At 44.0% G+C, this 20,706-nt stretch overlaps 1 protein-coding gene across 1 annotated transcript; it reads right to left on the bottom strand.

The window, feature by feature from the left end:
- Positions 1 to 858: 858 nt before the first annotated feature.
- On the bottom strand, positions 859 to 20,332 carry SH3BGRL3 (SH3 domain binding glutamate rich protein like 3). Its single transcript, XM_089686225.1, has 3 exons — positions 20,177 to 20,332; positions 12,458 to 12,625; positions 859 to 1,343 (listed from the first exon to the last, which is right to left on the bottom strand). Exons 1-3 carry the CDS (start codon positions 20,246 to 20,248, stop codon positions 1,278 to 1,280), a joined length of 306 nt encoding a protein of 101 aa, XP_089542351.1. The 5' UTR covers positions 20,249 to 20,332; the 3' UTR covers positions 859 to 1,277.
- Positions 20,333 to 20,706: the final 374 nt, after the last annotated feature.

The raw sequence follows: 20,706 nt of genomic DNA, 5'->3' as shown, positions 1-20,706 counted from the left end.
TTTAGATTTACCAAAAACCATATTTATTTATTTCAGGTACTTATATAGCGCCATCAATTTACGCAGCGCTTTACATATATAGTGTACATTCACATCAGTCCCTAACCCTCAAGGGGCATACAATCTAAAGTCCCTAACTCATACATATACATACTAGGGCCAATTTAGACAGGAGCCAATTAACCTGCCAGCATGTCCTGGAGTGTGGAAGGAAACCGGAGTACCCGGAGAAAACCCACGCAGTCACAGGGAGAACATGCAAACTCCAGGCAGGTGGTGCCAGGGTTGGGATCATATAATATGAGTTCAAACCTAAAGAACACTTTCAATTGTATCCAATTAGGCAGGCCCTTGCACTACATAGTTGAAGGTAAATCTAAAGGAAATTGGGCAGAAAATTGTATAATGTATGGCCAGCCGTACACTGGAGTTGGCCTTTAAGTGGAAGCCAGCTTACTTGCCTAAAGGTTTTGGGACTGGGAAATCAAAAGTATTTGCAAGAAAAAAAAAGAAAAGTGGAGAACAGATTGCAGCAAGTCAAGTTCTAGTAAGTTATCTATATTTTTATACACAATGGAATAGAAGATGACTTGCTCATTGCCTCCCTGGTAAATCATTGAAAAAAAAGCATCATGAAAAATAACAGCTTGCATCTGATTTAGGGCTGTAAAATTATCAGCAAAACAAATGGGGAAAGTACATATTAGTAAAATGATCTGAAGATCAGTTTCTACTTATTTTCTTGAACAAAAGGTTTTAAATATCAGTCCACAAATTGTTGTGTGCCAAATTTATTGTGATCGTTAGATACCAATTTACTCATCTAAAATTCAGCATGCAAAATAACAAGAACTTACATGATGATAAACAAATTTATTAATAGTCTGGAAGACTTGCTTCCTCTTTGGCAGGAAATATACATGTTGAATTCACAGTCGAAATGGGATAGATGACCACTTAGCTGCCAGCAGAAATAAGGGGGTTCTGTAACATTGGAAGGCAGTCAATGGTCTCTTACTTTCCAGTTTATCTGCACTACTTTGGGAATGGTGATCAATTTAGGAATGTTTTTTTTTTTAAAAAAACAGGAATGACCAGAAGTTTTAGTAATAAAAAACAAAAAAACAACAAAAAAACAAAAAGTATACATGTATAAAAAAGCTACTCTACTTAAGTAGATTACAGAATACTAGGGAATGATATAAGGCGTGTTGGGAGCAAGCTCTGGAAGTATAGAATGGTTGCCGATATTCCACTTTTACTGCAAAGATAAAGTCCTAGTTTTGTCCTAGGAAGTTATTCAATGTACCATCTTCCACTGCAGCCATCACCTCTTCATAGCCCTGCAAATGAAATAGTGAAAAATAGGTTCTGTATATAAATAAAATAGAAACACAATAGATAATACATCTGAGAATCCATTTCAAGATATTTTTTCATACATGGCACCAACAATGTGATTGGATTTACACAGCGAGGTCATCATTTATTTGGACCATCTCTGAGACAAAGGAGTTCTAGTATTGTAGAAGAACACCCTATATCAACTATGAATTCTTTAAGTATTGCATGCAGACATTTGCACTGAAATGGACTTATCTGGGCCTCTTTCAGATCCCTGCTATGTCATAGTAATCTCACCAAGCTTCACCCATAACTAAAGTAATAAAGAAAACACACAAACCGCTTGTAGCGCACTACTACAAAGTCCAGTTCACTCAAAGTCGGGGGGGGGGGGGGGGGGGAGTAATATTCCAGTAAACAGGAGATCCTGCAGCTTGCCAAAAGATATGGGGTGATCCAAGGAGCTCATAGACAAACAAGAAGAGAGCAAAAAGAGGGCCCCTAGCACCACCCCCTACTTTCAGCAGACATGAAGGAGTCGCCACGAGGCAGTTGTTCAAGTGCAGGAAACAGACTACTGTTTCCCAAATCTCAAAGATGGCCAGAGAGAGAATGACTTACCCTAGGTTCACATCAGTGCGAGTGGTGCCGCTGCAGATCCGCACGAAAATCCATGCACCACTCGCACAGAGAAATGCGGACCCGAGGGCGTGTGCCATTACTTCTAATGGCACGCCGCCCGCACTGGAAAACGCAACCGTTCTGAGAACCAAGGTTCCCGTGTGGGCTGCGTTTTCAAAAGAAGTGCAGGGGCTTCTTCGCTGCGTGTCACGGGCACGGGAGTCCATTCAAATGACTGGGCTCTCTTGCCCGTGCAAAACGCGGCCTGCACAGCCGCATATATGTGAACCAGAGTTAAAACAGCTTCGCTGACCGCTCTGCAGTGTCTTCATTCCTACTGAAGCTGATTGTCAAGATTTGTACATGTAAGTGTGTTATATTGTTTTTATGGAAAACTTTTACTCTGTATTTTACCAGGAATCCCACACTGCTCTCTTCTTGTTTGTCATAACTAAAATAATAGTTTTTAGAAATAGAACTTTAAAGCAGATTTCCAGTGAAAATGTAAAAAAAAAAAAAAAAAAGTTTTTGTGGCTCCTGCTGCGGTCAATCAAATCCAGTGACAAAACAGTGGTGAGCAGGGTCGAGCCGCACTGTGTGTGTGTCAATGGACTCAGACTCGTAGGAAGCTGCTTCCTATGGTGGCCCACAGAGAAGAGGAGGAGCCCAGAGCGATGGCGGGGACCACAGAAGAAGAAAATTGGGTTCTGCTCTGTGCAAAACCATTACATAGAGCAAGTAAGTATGACGTTTGTTATTTAACAAAACATAAATAACTCCAATCACTTAAATTGGTGTAATCTACTGATTGTAGATGAATGCACTTCAATAAGTTAATAATTTTAGAATCCGCTATGAAATGTTAGGGTTTTTTGGTGCCTTATTTTAGCATCAAACAGTCAGCTCTTGGGCTAAAGTTGCTGGTCTGGCCAGTCCTAGACAAATTAGCAGTCATTTGTATGCCACTTGTAGATAATTTTCCTTACAGTGGAATGATGGATTTAAAAAACATGTACCAATATTTTTACATCTCTTGCCACACTCATAAGCATCCAAACCCACCTATCTTAAACCCCGGACCCTGCATTCACTATATCTGGTCTCTCACAGTACACACAACATTGACGTGCAATTATTTTAGTAAATATAAACTGCTAAATACTTCTTAGCAGTTAGAGCAGTCTGACTTCTATTAGTGTCCAGCCAAGCACTGGTTAAAGCTTGTAGGAGAAGTTTTCTTTCTGCTGTAGGAGGATGCAAAACCCCTGACCTCTGTCTGGACAGTGCCGATTGGCCCTGTGCTGATCACATGCACTCTCCCAAGAAAAAAAAAAAACTCTAGCAATACACACCAAACTGAACATGTGCAGAGTGCCTCCACATGATATGTCTTATCATGAGATAAGAGGGGGACACTGGAAGAAGGGGAGGATCAGAGAAGTCAGGACTAAACAGCCTTTTTTACACAATGCAGAGGATTAACCCCTTAGGTTCCACAGTGAGTATAACAAGCATGCTTTACTGCATATACAGACCGATTTTACTGTTGTGGGTTTAGTAACATTTTAAAGCAGGCTATCACCCATGAAAAGCATGTCCTCTCATCTGGTCCCTCACTCACGCAACTGAATTTTTAGGTTTTTTTTCAACAGTAAGGGCTCGCTAACACCATGGTGCAGAGACAACAGTTTTTCTGCACACATTCTGCAACGACACAACAAAATATCAATTGTTCTCTTTGTGCCTTCCTTTAGATTGTAAGCTCCCAGGATCAGGGCCTTCCTATTCCTTCTGTACTGAAATGTATTGTAATTGTATTGTCTCCGTTATATTATAAAGCACTGCGCAAACTGTTGGCGCTATATAAATCCTGTATAATAATAATAATGTGCCATGTTCACACCACAACATTATTATCACGTGCAGATTTTTTTTCTACGCAGGAATCTGAAACGTGTATAACTCATTGAAGCTTGCATGAAAACTGACCGTCTCTGCAAGTGAAATCTGCTGATCAGTTTCTCTGCACGTTTGGTGTGAACGAGGCCTAAATACCTTTTTGCAGAGTTTTACTTCCTGAATCCTTGCCTAGATGACCAACTGCCTCCTGGGATGTCTACATCATATCCCAGGTAGTAGTATTTTAGTAAGAGATCTCATGCATGCACAGACTGACGCATGCCTCTGCCAGTTTATGGGGCGAGCGGGTCTCTGCTTTCTGCCAGGAGTGTCTAGATTTCATAACTAGCTGCTCAGAATGACAAATTCTCTTGTAGGTAGTGTTTCTTATAAATATATTTCCACTATATATTTAGCTACTTGGCTGGCGTTCAGTTTTTAGGCTTTTAAAACCTATATAGACTATGACCATGTGAAACCTTTGACTCTACTTTTATGAACCATTACCGTGGGTTTTTATCTTCACTGTAACTTGGTGAAGGTAACATTTCTGTACGAAGACTACTGGGTAGGAATGCATGCCCGTTTGATCTGCTTACACATGGAAACTGAAAATTGGCAGAGGTGACGTGTAGACGGTAGATAATAATCTCCGTAACAATAAAGGAGTGGTGTGGCATTCAGTGCGATTGTGTGCTGTAGGCGCCTTCTCTTAGCAAGCTAATCGACTTTTTTTTTAATCACAATTTCCAGCGCCAGAATGAAATACTTAACTATATTTTACAAGCTTTATGTTATCAGGTAAAATAGTGTTTCTCACAATGCTACTGTGCGCAAAGCATCCAATTAACCAACGAATGCATGAAGTCACTCTAAAAATAACATAAATAAAATGAATACTTCTCATGTGTGATTCAACGGGTTTATTTAAAAAATCAATGTGGAATTCCAGGCCCTCGCTTCAACTACACATTCCTGCTCTACAAGATATTCGGTTTCTCTGAACAAGTTCCACTTTGCCCTTCTTTCTAGTAAACACTACATGCAATCTCAATGTCATGCATCACATTATTCAGATCAACATGACCTTCATGCTGAAGCTTTAATAAAAGGTTTTCCCAAACCCGCCACCACCACCCGTACTCTGCTTTCAGGATGACAGTCTGCACTTTAAGGGTTCATGTACACTGCAGCTGAAACTCACGTTTAGGAGATTTTCTGCGTTTTTTTCAGCAGCCCCTGAACTCTCCCTAATGATTTCCTATGTGTCCATGTACACATCTTCTTTTACAGGCAGTTGAGTTTACAGTCGTTTTTTTTAATGCACCAAACTTGCGTTCAGTAGATTTTATCAGTGTTTCAAACGCCAAATGCGTGTAAATGCGGCTAACCGCGTTTATAAGTGTTTGCGTTTAGAAGCGTTTTTTAACTGTTCCATATCCAAATGCTGTCCTTTTTTCATCATCAGAAATGCATGCAAAGTGTTTTCCATGTATTCAAATGGACCGGTACACCAGTGCAGTCAGTTCCATGTTTTGCGTGAAGGAAAAAAATGGTAGAACGTGCTGCATTATGCTCATGATGGGATCCATAGTGAATACAACCAGAAAAGAAAGGTGATCTCAACACATACTGCTCTCTCTATTTCTCTCAAAATGTCTGAAATAGTAAATTTTTTACGGTTTTTCAGTGCATTCTGGGCATTTGGGAAGGTCTCCTGAGGTTATCTTAAAAAAAAAAAAACGCTTCTAAAACGGAAACGTGCATAAACGCGGTATGCAAACAGACTTTTTTTAACCTACGTTTTCCAGCAGTCAGTTTCCATCATTCAGAAGTGTTTTCCAAACGTCCTCTGTACATGGAGCCCAAATTTACTTCCATGAGCATCATGACATTAAGTCCTCATGCACACTGGACGTTTTTACAGCTGCTGTTTTTGGCTTTTGACATTTTTTTTACAGCCAGTAAACCCCCCAGCATGTTACCCTATGTGTCCATACACATAGACTGGAATCAAAATTTTTTGGCTGGAAAAAAAAAACAAAAAACAGAACTAGTGGGTTTCTAGAGTTGTTTAGCTGTAAAAATGCTCTAACGCTGAAAAACGTGGTAAAATGCCAAAAACCAACATTTTTGGACTTTTTTTGACCAAAAAAAAAAGAAATTTTTTTATTTGGAAAAAAAAATGCTAAAAAACGCAAGCGCGGGAAAACGCCGCTAATCGCAGGTAAATGCGAATGCAAAAATGCTAAAAAAAAGTTTTTAACGTGGCTTTACACAGCGAACGTTACCAGCGTTGTCAAAACGCCCCGTGTGCATGGAGCCTTACACAGCATTACGCAGGGCCCAGTGTGCATCTACTGACTATAATGAGCTGCCAAAAAACAGCCCATTGTAATCAATAGACACTGCCAGTGCCTGCTCAGCAATGGGGCTACGATGTAATCAAATCCAGTATAGAGCATAGGATAGCCATCTGAAAACAGCTCTGATCTGAGTTCTGGTGTTCACTACTATGCATCTGTTGAGGAGAGCGAAGAAAGAAAGCAACCTTTAGGCCCTGTGTCATTGACCGCAATTTGATACAATTCTGATACCAATCAGAATTCAGTCAGGTGTATCTGAACTGCAGTTGATATCCTGAGCAGCTTCAGCCACAGTTCACATATGCATGGTGCGGTGCGATTTTAAAGGCTGGTGTGGTGCGATTTTGTTAATTCGATACAGGTGCAATTCTGAAGTGAATTGTTAACGTGTATCAGGCAGGAAATCGCACCAGCACCGCACTGAAAAATCGCACAGGGCCATTTTTAGGGAGGAAAAAAATAATAATATTGCACTACGGCTGGCCTGCATGTGTGTAAATGGACTCCACAGAAAAGCATTTTAGTTCACATATCATGCAAATCTGATGTTCTAATCGCATCAGAATTCACATATATGTGAACCAAGGCTCAAGAAGGGTTTGCATTCAAATGGACTTGTATAGGACTGCAAAACCTGTTTGATGTGAACAAAAGCCCATCGGCACAGGCTCTTAGTGAGAGCTTCAGTAACAAAAACGCATAGTGGCAAGCTTTGTTTAATTATTTTTCTGAAAAAGGTTTCCTCTTTTGGCTACCAAATCAAAAAATATATCATATGCATATGAACAAAAAGAAAAAAACCAAAAAAAAACCCAAAAAAACTTTAGGGGTCATTCTCAAATGCGGCAGCCCTAGCCACTCTCTGAAAAGTGATCTGCTGTGAATCACTTTTCAAAGGGCAGTTGACAGGCAGCTGACATGTCACCTCGTCGCCACCTGTTTTAACCCTAAACCGGCCAAACCACTGTGCCGCAATCGCATACACTGCATGCAGTTTTGGTGTGGCTCCATTACTTTTAATTAGTGGTGTTCAGACGCAGTACTACCAAATGCATCTCAGCTGCTGCAAGTGTACAGTCCAGACTGGCTGCACGTCTTTGTTTAGGTGGGCATTCGGGAGGGGGGGGGGGGGGACTCACCTGCTAAGGGCAGGCAGGGGGTGGTAAAAAGCAATGTGAAAGATTCCATTACTGACCTCTCTGGAAATGCTAGTTGCTTGGCTCTTATGCAAATACAATAGCTTCAGTACTTGGTGAGATGTTGTCCTACTAAAGGTGTGCATAGGCACTGGGACCTTCAGTACTTAGTGAGATGATGTCCCAGAGGTGTGCATAGGCACTGGGACCTTCAGTACTTGGTGAGATGATGTCCCAGAGGTGTGCATAGGCACTGGGACCTTCAGTACGTGGTGAGATGTCGTCCCAGAGGTGTGAATAGGCACTGGGACCTTCAGTACTTGGTGAGATGTCGTCCCAGAGGTGTGAATAGGCACTGGGACCTTCAGTACTTGGTGAGATGATGTCCCAGAGGTGTGCATAGGCACTGGGACCTTCAGTACTTGGTGAGATGATGTCCCAGAGGTGTGCATAGGCACTGGGACCTTCAGTACTTGGTGAGATGATGTCCCAGAGGTGTGCATAGGCACTGGGACCTTCAGTACTTGGTGAGATGTCGTCCCAGAGGTGTGCATAGGCACTGGGACCTTCAGTACTTGGTGAGATGTCGTCCCAGAGGTGTGCATAGGCACTGGGACCTTCAGTACTTGGTGAGATGTCGTCCCAGAGGTGTGAATAGGCACTGGGACCTTCAGTACTTGGTGAGATGTCGTCCCAGAGGTGCGAATAGGCACTGGGACCTTCAGTACTTGGTGAGATGTCGTCCCAGAGGTGCGCATAGGCACTGGGACCTTCAGTACTTGGTGAGATGATGTCCCAGAGGTGTGCATAGGCACTGGGACCTTCAGTACTTGGTGAGATGTCGTCCCAGAGGTGTGAATAGGCACTGGGACCTTCAGTACTTGGTGAGATGTCGTCCCAGAGGTGTGCATAGGCATTGGGACCTTCAGTACTTGGTGAGATGTCGTCCCAGAGGTGTGCATAGGCACTGGGACCTTCAGTACTTGGTGAGATGTCGCCCCAGAGGTGTGCATAGGCACTGGGACCTTCAGTACTTGGTGAGATGTCGTCCCAGAGGTGTGCATAGGCACTGGGACCTTCAGTACTTGGTGAGATGTTGTCCCAGAGGTGTGCATAGGCACTGGGACCACACACTGATTCCACATGCTTGTTTTACAGCAGTGACTGAAAGTATTGAAGTCCAGCATAGTGACAAAACTAATACAATTCTACAAGTTGCAGTCATGCATGTGTGTTAATGTGCACTGCATTAGGATAGTCAGTTCACTACAGTCCTGGACATGCAGCATGTTGCTAACCCAGCTCACCACAACACACAGAAAGCAGACATCCGTGTGCGGAGTTGCTGTAACATACAACTGCCTTGTGCTACACTGCCTAGGTGCTTTGTAATGCCATTCAAAGAAAATGTCCATGGACAGCAGCACTGTGCTTCATGTGTTGCAGCAAAACAATTGTTGCTGCAACCCACTAGTGTGAACAGGTCCCGAAAAGGTACTGAAGCATTTGGATCAGCATGACAGCCAGAAAATGAGTATTTCAGAAGGGAAGGTTAGCTATGGAAGCCTCTTTACAGGTTACTGCCAACAGACAGATTTGCAAGAGAAATGTCAACACAAAAAAGGGAACAGTACTGAAAAGCAGTGTCCTCTAAAAAGCAGAATTTTGCAGTCCACAGGACTTGGGAAGGAATGGGCAATGCATAATTCAGGGTGCATTTCATCCTGCTGCTTCACAGAAATCAAGTTTATGCACAAAGCTACAACAATGGCAAAAACACAAGAGCACACAAATGTCAAGCAATAAAAAAGGAGGAAAAATGTTTTAAAGTGTTACAAAACCCACAACAGTAAAATCAGTCTGTATATGCAGTAAAGCATGCTTGTTATAATCACTGTGGAACCGAAGGGGTTAATCCTTTGCATTGTGTAAAAGATGTTTGATCCTGTCTTCTCTGACCCTCCCCTTCCACTGTCCCCAATATATGTCCTGATAGAACAGAGGCTCAGAAGCAAGCAGCACATGCTCAGTTTGGTGTGTATTGCTAGAGGTTTTTTTTTTTCTTTGGGAGAGTGCATGTGATCAGCACAGGGCCGATCTTCGCTGTCCAAACAGAGGTCAGGGGTTCTGCATCTTCCTTGAGCAGAAAGAAAACTCCTCCTCCAAGCTTTAACCAGTGCTCAGCTGGACACTGATAGAAGTCACAAGACTGCTCATGAGAAAAGGTATTTAGTAGTTTATATTTACTAAAATAATTGCACTTCCGTGTTGTGTACAGTGGGAGACCAGACATAGTGAACTGCTCTCCTAAAACTACTTACTAACCGCTAAGACCAATGGTCACTATTCCATACTCTTACTCTTGGACCTCTCCGCTGCCTTTGACACAGTTGACCACCCCCTCCTCCTCAAAAAACTCTATGCACTTGGTCTCCATGACTGTACTTTCCGTTGGTTTGATTCTTACCTACCTCACTGCACCTTCAGTGTCACTTACAACTCTACTTCATCCTCTCCTACTCCTCTTACTGTCAGGGTCCCCCAAGGTTCTGCCCATGGACCTCTCCTATTCTCGATCTACACTTCTTCCTTGGGTCAGCTGATAGCTTCCCATGGTTTCCAATATCATTTCTATTCTGATGACACACAGATCTCTCTCTACTCCTCACCTCACCCAATCAATTTCTTCACACATCACCGATTTACTAACAGACATATCAGACTGGATGTCACTGCATTTCCTAAAACTCAATCTATCCAAAACTGAGATCATAATATTTCCTTCCCCACGTGCCTCTGCCCCCAGATTTCTAGGACAGGATCAATAGCACCATTATCAACCCATCCCTGCATTCCAGAGTGCTAGGGGTAACCCTGGATTCTGAACTATCCTTTCAGGCCCACATCCATTCCCTGTCCAAATCATGCTGCCTCAACCTCCGCAACATCTTCAGAATACGCCCATTTTTAACCAATGATACCACAAAGCTCCTAATTCACTCCCTGGTTATCTCTCGCCTCGACTACTGCAACTCCCTCCTCTTTGTTTTATCTTACATAGCCTATCCCCCCTCCAGTCCATCATGAATACTGCTGCCAGGCTCATCCACCTTACCAACCGTTCAGTGTCTGCTACCCCTCTCTGCCAATCCCTCCACTGGCTTCCATTCACCCAACGAATAAAATTCAAAATACTGACAACAACTTACAGAGCCATCCACAACTCTGTCCCCAGGTACATCACCAACCTGGGCTCAAAATATCAACCAAAGTGCTCTCTTTTATCCTCCCAAGACCTTCTGCTGCCTAGTTCCCGTGTCACCTCCTCCCATGCTCGCCTCCAGAACTTCTCCCGAGCTTCTCCCATCCTATGGAACTCCCTACCCCAATCTGTCTGGCCATCTCCTAATCTATCCACCTTTAGACGATCCCTGAAAACCTTTCTTTCTTTCTCTTTAAAGAAGCCCATCTTGCTTCTAGCTAGTAAACTACCATTTATTTCCTCCATCAGCTCATCCTCCCACACCTATTACCTTACACAAAGCGTCAGGTTTTCATTGTGCACCATTACCACCTTCTAGCTGCCGGCGTCCTCACAACCAATGACATCATCAGTTAAGGAGGATGTCAGCTGCCTGTACAGCATCCTAGTTTTACCCTCCCCTGCCCCTCTCCATCAGTGCTGGGGTCACATTAGCTAAGTGATGGAGAAAAACTGAGGGAGAAGAGAAATCCTGGAATACTACTTGGTGTGCAAAAGTGCATTTGCTTTGGAAGAATAAATCACCTCTAATGTTGGGTGTCCTACATGTGTGGATGTTGCTGTGTTATATAAACCTATTAGAAACGTTTTTCACATTTATGAATGGGGTGCCTCCAGACTGTCCATAATTTTAAAGGGTGCCTTGACTAAAAAAAAAGTTTGAGAAACACTGCTCTAGGCAACACGTTTTAAGGGTATTCCCTCTCTGTCAAGCACCAACAGACCACAAGGTGGTGGTGATAAAAGGTATCTTGGTCTCTCAAGGCAACATGTTTTAAGGGAATTCCCTCTTTGTCAAGCACCGACAGACCACAAGGTGGTGGTGATAAAAGGTATCTTGGTCTCTCTAGGCAACACGTTTTAAGGGAATTCCCTTTGTCAAGCACCGACAGACCACAAGGTGGTAGTGATAAAAGTATCTCGGTCTCTCTAGGCAACATGTTTTAAGGGAATTCCCTCTTTGTCAAGCACAGAGAGATCACAAGATGGTGGTGATAATGGTGTCCCGGAGGAAGCTCTAAGAACATCAGAGGCAAGCTGTATCAAGGACTAGGCAATGCATTTAGAGGGATTTCCCTCTTCTCAAGCCTGAAAGACAGATTGCATGGTGGTGGCAATAGCTATATCAGGGCAGCAGCTCCAAGGACACAAGATGCAAGCTGCATCGAGGAGGGGGACTATGCAATGCATTTCAAGGGATTTCCCTCTTTGTGAAGTTTCACAGAGAGATCACAAGGTGGTGGTGATAACGGTCTCTCTGTGGCACCTCTAAGGACATTGGAGGCAAGCTGTATCAAGGAGGGGGACTAGGTAATGCGTTTTGAAGGATTTACATATCCACCAGCTATTGCCACCTCCTTCTTTAGCTTGACAATGTGAGAAAAAAAACCTCTAGATGCAATCCATAGTCCCTCTCCTTAATTCAGCTTGAACCATGGGTCCATGGGAGAGAGAGACCGCTATTGCAGCCACCTTCGAATCTGTGGAGACATCCTGTCTGGAAAACTGACAGCTTCAAACCTCAGCCCTGCTACTGGACATATCGTGTGGGTTGCATCTGACGGCTGGGAAGTTGGAAGAGGCCACTTTGTTTTAACACTTAATAAATAGAACTCCTCTGTGTACTGTTTGTGCGATTTTTGTACCTTTTCAATGCTTTTCATCTAAAAAGAAATAAAATGAATCCTGGCATAGACACCAGAACTAACTATCCACTCACGTCGTGTTTCTGAGCCAATACACCAGTGGAGTAAAATCCAGCTTGCTTTACCTATAAAAATAAATGAACTCAAAATTGCAAGGTAATGAAGAAATATGAGAACTCTTACCCCAAGGTACTTGTCACCCAGGCACAACTGAGGAGGAAGTGCATTGGGGTTGCCACATTTCTCTCTCATTTCTGTTCGTAAATTGTTGTCCACGGCTATATCCACTGTTGAATAGGGTTGTCCACAAGTGTCCAAAACCCGAACCATTTCCAGCTGTTTAGACTTTGTCTAGAAGTTAAATAAGAAATGTTATTGGTAGCTCACTGTGGGGTTACCATCTATGAGAAGCAATCAGATTAGCAAGCCTTGTGAATTGGCAAATTGCACAATGTTTGTTGACCTAAAAATACATGTTCAGATCTGTCAAAACAACAAATCAGGAATCACCATTGGCTAGGTTTCCAAATGTCATGATTCTCTGCATATCTTCCATGAAATATTCATGGACTTGATTGTATTTAGTGAACCTCCTAATATCCAAACATCACTTTTGTACTGGGAAGGCAGACTAGGTTTAATGTGTATGTAAAGCCCAAACTGTTTGTTTTGTGCAAAGTAGCGGAGGGTTAGAACCCTGTCAGTATATCTTCAGCTTTCTGTATTCAACTGGGGAGATTCCCCCTCATTTCCTGTCCTGGAGACAAAAACAGGAATTGTTATAAAACTAAAAATTAAAAAAAAAACAAAAAACGGCTTTAGATACACTATAACCACCTCCCTACTGCCATATTGTAAAAAAAAAAAAAGTCGGGTGGTGGATGTCCGTCTATTTCTTAAGTGCTGTTTAACCATCATTACAGACAATGCACAGGAAGCCAGCGCACCCAATAATCACCGCAAGCTTAGCCATCAGCAGACAGCTCAGGTCACAAGACACCTTTCAAAGCCAATCTGAGCAGTTCTGTACCATGTGATCACTGTGATGATCATCAGGCTTTCGTCAAGCTTCAAGCAATGATGAAGCGTGCTACCAGTTTGTTTAAAGTGGCAATCAGCACTCCCATTAGGATGTGTGTTCAAGATTTACAAACTGGAACTGAATGGTACTTTAAAAGCTTACTAAGAGCTTTGGAAATGCTTTATCAGAGCTTGCTGTTCACACTGTTCTTATACAAGCTGAAGCATGTGTGAAACCAGACCATTTGCATTTAAATCTGTGCGCCTGCACACATGTCAAATTTTGACATGCGACTGTATCTGTGCAACCACTGTGTCTGCATCCCCTTCTATGGGCTGCTTGCACACAGCTCCGAGGTGGATGCACACGCTGCAAAAAGCAGCTCAGCATGGAGGATGGGTCTCAGTGCCCATCTAAGTGTATCCTTAAAAAAGAAAGTAAGAAAAACTATTTTTGTTCAAAATTTTTGGTCTTTATTCCTATCTGCAGTAAAAAAAAAAAACCAAAAACAAAAAAACACCTATTATAAACATTATTAAAAACTGCCAAAAAAAAAAGAAGCTCTGTCTCAAAATAATAAAAAATTAAATTGGGTACAGTGTTGTAAGACCGAGAAACTGTATCATTATGCTGAAATGTAAAAAAATGATGTGGCAATGAAAGGGTGTAAACAGGCCGGTACTCAAACAGAAGAGGAAATGGCTGGGGAAAGTATGACAGAGCAAATATTGAATAAGGATGTCACCATTATAACTGCAGACGACAAACATAAAAAAGGGAAAGATGTGTCACCGCAAAATGGGGAAGTAAAAATATTAGAAGAAAATGGACAATGCTGCATATTGAGGGGAGTTTACTGGACCAGCTGTGCATGGCAACCAATCAGCTTCTAGTTTTCATTTTCAAAGCTTAATATACCTATAACAACTTGATAAAAAATAATGTTCTTTGGCAAGGAACATATATTCCACATTAATAATTATGCTTCCAAAATTAGTGTGTGCTGTAAATTGCCTCCAGCATTGCTCATGTTTCTTCTTGCTGGAGGCTGTCATTTTGTTGAAGCCCAGAGCCCCTGAACAGCAGTAAATCTTTAACACTTTCCCACCCAGCCATCAATCTGCTATAGGCCACTCCTCGTTGTGACAAGGCATCATATGATGTCCTGTCAAAAGGAGCTGCTCACATGGCCGTGGGGCTTGCTCAATCTGTCATCGGCTGTGGCCATGGGACACAGCCGATAACATATCACTACACCGGCCTGTTGCTAGTGTCATGTGACTGCTGTGACCAATCACAGCAGATCACATGTCAATTGTATACAAAGGATGGCTTCCTGTCATACCATCCATTGTATACAATTGTGTCGTTAGCTGGGATTGGTCAAAGCAGTCACATTGTACAGACACGGCCAATCACAGCCCATCTATATCATGTAATGAGTTTTGCCCAATTACAGCTAATCACAACAAAAGACTGAATGAATCTGTTTCATTCAGTAACAATGATTGCAAATATTAACTAGTTGCCGACCGCAGATAGCCGAATGACGGCTGCACTGCGGCCGGCCAGTTCTGGGTGGACATCATATGACGTCCTCCCAGAACGCGCTCTCCTGCGCGCCCCCGTCGATCTCCGTGATCGCTGTGTCCTACGGACACAGCTGATCACGTGATGTGGTAAAAGGCCAATCACAGTGGCCTTTTACCACGTGATCAGCGGTGTCCAATGACACGCTGATCACAGGGAAATGCAAGTGCCGGTTCTCGGCTGCACTTTCCTCACGCTGTCAGATCGTGAGGAAAGTACTGCCGAGAACCGGCAGTTGTCAGAGCGAGGATCGGCACCGATCATCAGGGCACTGATGATCAGTGCCCTGATGATCGGTGCCCAGCAGTGCCACCCGCAAGTTCTGCCCACCTGTGCCCAGCAGTGCGCCCACTAGCTCCGCCCACCTGTGCCCAGCAGATCACCCACCTGTGCCCAGCAGTGCACCCACCTGTGCCACTCTGCAGTGTCACACACCTGTGCCCAGAAGTGCCACCTACCTGTGCCCAGAAGTGCCACCCACCTGTGCCCACCCACCTGTGCCCACCAGTGCCACCCACCTGTGCCCACCCACCAGTGCAGCCCACCAGTGCAGCCCACCAGTGCCCAGCGGTTGTGCCAGTCAGTGCCTAGTGGTGATGCCAGTCAGTGCCATCTATCACTACCCATCATCAGTGCCGCCTATCAGTGCTGCATATTAGTGCCGCCTATCCGTGACACCTCATTAGTGCTGTCTATCAGTGCCGCCTATCCGTTCCACCTTATTAGTGCTGCCTATCAGTGCCCATCAGTGCCGCCTATCAGTGCCCATCAGTGCTGCCTCATCAACGCACATCAGTGAAGGAGAAAAATTACCTGTTTGAAAAATTTTATAATAGAAACAAAGAAACTTTTTTTTGTTTTCAAATTTTTTGCACTTTTTTTATTTATAGCGCAAAAAGTAAAGCGCCCAGTGGCAATTAAATACCACCAAAAGAAAGCTCTATTTGTGAGAAAAAAATGATCAAAATTTCATATGGGTACAATGTTGCATGACCGCGCAATTGTCAAAGTGCGGCAGCGCTGAAAGCTGGAAATTGGCCTGGTAAATAAGGGGGTATAAGTGCCTGGTAGGCAAGTGGTTAATGAAATACATTGGTATTAGCAATCATAATGTGTAAAAAAAAAAAAAATCCTGATCACTTGCCCAGAATAGTTCAATGTTACTATGGTAACACTGTATTGCTTTGGTCACCGTGTTCTGTTGAAAAAAAAAAATTTGTAAAAAAAAAAAGAAAGAATTATGTATTAACCACTTGACCTCCAGAGGATTTACCCTCCTTAATGACCCGGCCTCTTTTTGGTACTCGGCGCTGCACTAATTCAACTGATAATTGCGTGGTCATGCAATGCTGCACCCAAACGAAATTTACATCCTTTTTTTCACACAAATAAAGCTTTCTTTCGGTGGTATTTGATCACCTGTGTGCTTTTTATTTTTCACGCTGTAAACAAAAAAAGGCCAAACATTTTGAAGAAAAACAATATTTTTTACTTTCAGCTATAAAAAATATATAGTAAACTCAAAGTTGGTTATAAATTTAGGCCAAAATGTATTCTGCTACATGTTTTTGGTAAAAAAAATCCCAATAAGTGTATAATGATTGCTTTGTGTGAAAGTTATAGCGTCTACAAACTATGGTGTAGATACTGCAATTTACACCATTTTTTTGCTATACAGCGCTGCGCTAGTTTAACGGACAATTGCACAGTCATGCAATACGGTACATAAATGAAATTTACATCTTTTTTTCCCCAACAAATTGAGCTTTCTTTCAGTGGTATTTGATCGCCTGTGCGGTTTTTATTTTATTTTCTATAAAAAAAAAAAAAGGCTGACAATTGCCTCGTGCGCGCCCCCTACATGTTTACAAAACACACGTTTTAAAACGTGGCTTTGCCCAGCCGTGCCGCCCTGCCACCGTATTTATACAGTGGCTGGGCGGCATGTGGTTAAAAATATATACAAAAAAAAAAAATTAAATGTTAATTTTTTTATTTTTTTTGCATACTGTCACCATTCAGTATCCCTGATCACTACCACACTTCAACGGAAGTCGCACAATTTCAAAGTTGGACCGGTGTAACTGGGGTGTAACAACTAAAGTCTTATCCAAGTCGCACCCATCCAAAGCTGCATCAAAGTCGCAATGGGAAGCGCAGGACTTTGCAGCACAAGTGTGAATGGAGCCTTACTGAACAAGCTGAAGCTGATTGGTTGCCACGCACAGCTATGCAGTTTTGGTACGATTAGAGATATTAGAGTAGTGTTTGGGGATGTCAAATTAAAAAAATAAAAAAGGATCTGTTTATTAATGTTGTCATTTAACTGCTTCCTGTCCAGGGGTGTGCAATATATAATATATATATATAATTTTGCAGTTCCAGGTAGGGGGCGCACGTGCGCTACCCACGCCACTATTCATGGCCTCAGCTGTCAATCACTGGGTCCAGGCTGGTGACTACTCGCCGGGCACCTGGTGATCGAGGAGCTTTACTGAAAGGGGGGGGGAGAGAACTGTATGTAAACAATACAATATATAAATAAATGTAAACAATACAGTTCTCTCCCCTTTCCCCCATTGGCTCCTGCACACTGCTATGCATGGCTTTGCACAGCACAGCCATACAAAGCAGTGCGCTTACAGTGAAGCACACACACAGCCCACATAGTAAAACAGCACACAGTTAACCCTTTGAGCGCCCCACATGTTAACCCCTTCCTGCCCAGTGCCATTAGTACAGTGTCTGTACTTTTTATTAGCACTGATCACTGTATAGGTGTCACTGCGGATGTCAGTGACACCAAAGCAGTTCCCCCCAGTGTCAGAATGCCCGCCGCAGTCCCGCTAGAAGTTGCTGATCGCCGCCATTACTAGTAAAAATAAAACAAAAAATCCCAGTATATATACCAGTTGTAAACGCTATCACTTTCACGTAAACCAATTAATTTACACATATTGGGATTTTTTTTTTTAGTAAAGACATGTCGCAGAATATTTTGGCCTAAATTTATGGCGAAATTTGATTTTTAATTTTTTTTTTTACTGGATATGTTTAACCAGTTCCCAACTGCGCTATAGTCGAAGGACGGCTACAGCGCGGTTGTGTAATCCTGGGACGACATCCAGGGATGTCATTCCAGGACACGCCCCCCTGCGTGTACCCAGCCCAGTGGCCCCGCTGGTGATCACTGTGTCCGACAGACACAGCTGATCACGAAGTACGGTAATTAGCCAATCACGGTGGCCTTTTACCACGTGATCAGCTGTGTCCAATGACACAGCCATCACTGGGTAAATGCAGTTGCTGGTTATCAGCTGCACTTTCCTCACGCTGTTGCCGCGTAAGGAAAGTACTGCTGAGAACTGGCAATTGTCAGCGAAGGGATCGGCACTGATGATCAGTCCCCAGCAGTGCCGCCCACCTTTGCCACCCACCTGTGCCCTGCAGTGCCAGCTCATCAGTCCCCAGCAGTGCCACCAACCTGTGCTAGCTCAACAGTGCCACATATCAGTGCCAGCTCATCAGTCCCCAGCAGTGCCACCCACCTGTGCCAGCTCAACAGTGCCACCTATCAGTGCCAGCTCATCAGTCCCCAGCAGTGCCACCCACCTGTGCCCTGCAGTGCCACCCACCTGTGCCCTGCAGTGCCACCTATCAGTGCCAGCTCATCAGACCCCAGCAGTGCCACCCACCTGTGCCAGCTCAACAGTACCACATATCAGTGCCAGCTCATCAGTCCCCAGCAGTGCCAACCACCTGTGCCAGCTCAACAGTGCCACCTATCAGTGCCAGCTCATCAGTCCCCAGCAGTGCCACCCACCTTTGCCACCCACCTGTGCCCTGCAGTGCCACCCACCTGTGCCCATCAGTGCCAGCTCATCAGACCCCAGCAGTGCCACCCACCTGTGCCAGCTCATCAGTCCCCAGCAGTGCCACCCACCTGTGCCAGCTCAACAGTGCCACCTATCAGTGCCAGCTCATCAGTCCCCAGCAGTGCCACCCATCTGTGCCCTGCAGTGCCACCCACCTGTGCCCATCAGTGCCAGCTCAACAGTGCCACCTATCAGTGCCAGCTCAACAGTGCCACCTCATCAGTCCCCAGCAGTGCCACCCACCTTTGCCACCCACCTGTGCCCTGCAGTGCCACCAACCTGTGCCAGCTCATCAGTCCCCAGCAGTGCCACCCACCTGTGCCCTGCAGTGCCACCCACCTGTGCCCATCAGTGCCAGCTCAACAGTGCCACCTATCAGTGCCAGCTAATCAGTGCCGTCTGTCAGTGCCGCCTCATCAACGCACATCAGTGAAGGAGAAAACTACCTGTTTGCAAAATGTTATAAATCGATACAAAGAAAAACGTTTTTTTTTTCAATTTTTTTGCTCTTTTTTTTGTTTATAAAAAATAAACCCCCCAGCGGCGAGTAAATACCACCAAAAGAAAGCTCTATTTGTGTGGGAAAAAAAATGATACAAATTTCATATGGGTACAATGTTGCATGACCACGCAATTGTCATTCAAAGTGTGACAGCGCTGAAAGCTGAAAATTGGCCTGGGCAGGAGGGGTGTAAGTGCCCTGTAGGCTAGTGGTTAATAGCAAAAAATCCAATATATTGGGTTTTTTTTTCAAAATTGTCAGTCTTTTTTTGTTTATAGTGCAAAAAATAAAAACCGCACAGGCGATCAAATACGACCAAAAGAAAGCTCAATTAGTGGGGAAAAGGACATAAATTTCATTTGGGTGCAGTGTTGCATGACCGCGCAATTGTCAGTTAAAGTAACACAAAAATTGGCCTGGTCAGGAAGGGGGGTAAAATCCTCTGCAGGGCAAGTAGCATGTGAATCGTGGGCGAAAGTTGGGTGAAACATTTCTAAATAGACCGCTCAGTGTGTAAGGACTTGGATTCAGCAGAGCAGCTTTCCTCTCTCAGTATGATTTCAATGTTGTGTTGTAACACGGAGATTTCACAATTGCTGGCATGCAGAAACAATCAATGGGACCGAGCAGACTGTCTAGGTCTGATGATGAAATGAATGACAAGATACAAGCGGGAATCAATCAGCATGGCGTGTCCCCAACAGCCTCAATGGTGACACACTGCTTTGGATTAGTGAGGGTGGACGACTGCTGGTGGCCCGACAGGAATCATTGTGAGGAGGGATACATGGATGCTGCAACACGACCTGTTGTATCTGCGCACTGACCCCCCCCCCCCCCCCCCCATGCCGACTATGTGCAGACCACCTCAATCCCGGATACATGTCCCCCCACGGTGCCTCATCCCGCCTCACCTCCCGGGAACTGGTCACCGATGTCATATACATCTTCAGAACCATCCCGCAAGCGTCTTCTTTTTCTGCCATTTCGATTTCCGACCTCTCCCAGCCACGTGACAGCGCTCTAACCTATCGCGGATCTCCGCGTGACACGTGACTAGCAGCTGTGAACTACACTTCCCAGAGTGCACCGCGGAGAACTGTTATTTATTAATTTATAAGTCCCGCTGTCTCCGGGGATAAACAGGGCGCTGGTAGTAGCCGCTTAGAGCGGGACATGATAAAACTTTGTTAGCAGTTCTCTGTGTCAGAAGGACTGACAATTCTTTAGCTGACATGGGACTCAATTCAAAGTTAATGAAGCAGGATAAGTAGCCTTGTTTTCTGAACAAACGACAGTTTCTTTCAGTTTAGTTATATGACATTTGGCTGAAAATGGAGAGCTTTGGGCTGCGGTTAACCGCTTGCCTACCAGGCACTTTCACCACCTTCCTGCCAAGGCCGATTTTCAGCTTTCAGTGTTGTCGCACTTTGGCGATTGCGCA

The sequence above is a fragment of the Staurois parvus genome, unplaced genomic scaffold (assembly GCF_062004578.1).
Source record: "Staurois parvus isolate SC_StPar_1 unplaced genomic scaffold, SC_StPar_1.0 ptg000394l, whole genome shotgun sequence".
In the NCBI taxonomy this organism is placed as follows: domain Eukaryota; kingdom Metazoa; phylum Chordata; class Amphibia; order Anura; family Ranidae; genus Staurois; species Staurois parvus.
This window is presented reverse-complemented; position numbering and strand designations above follow the sequence as displayed.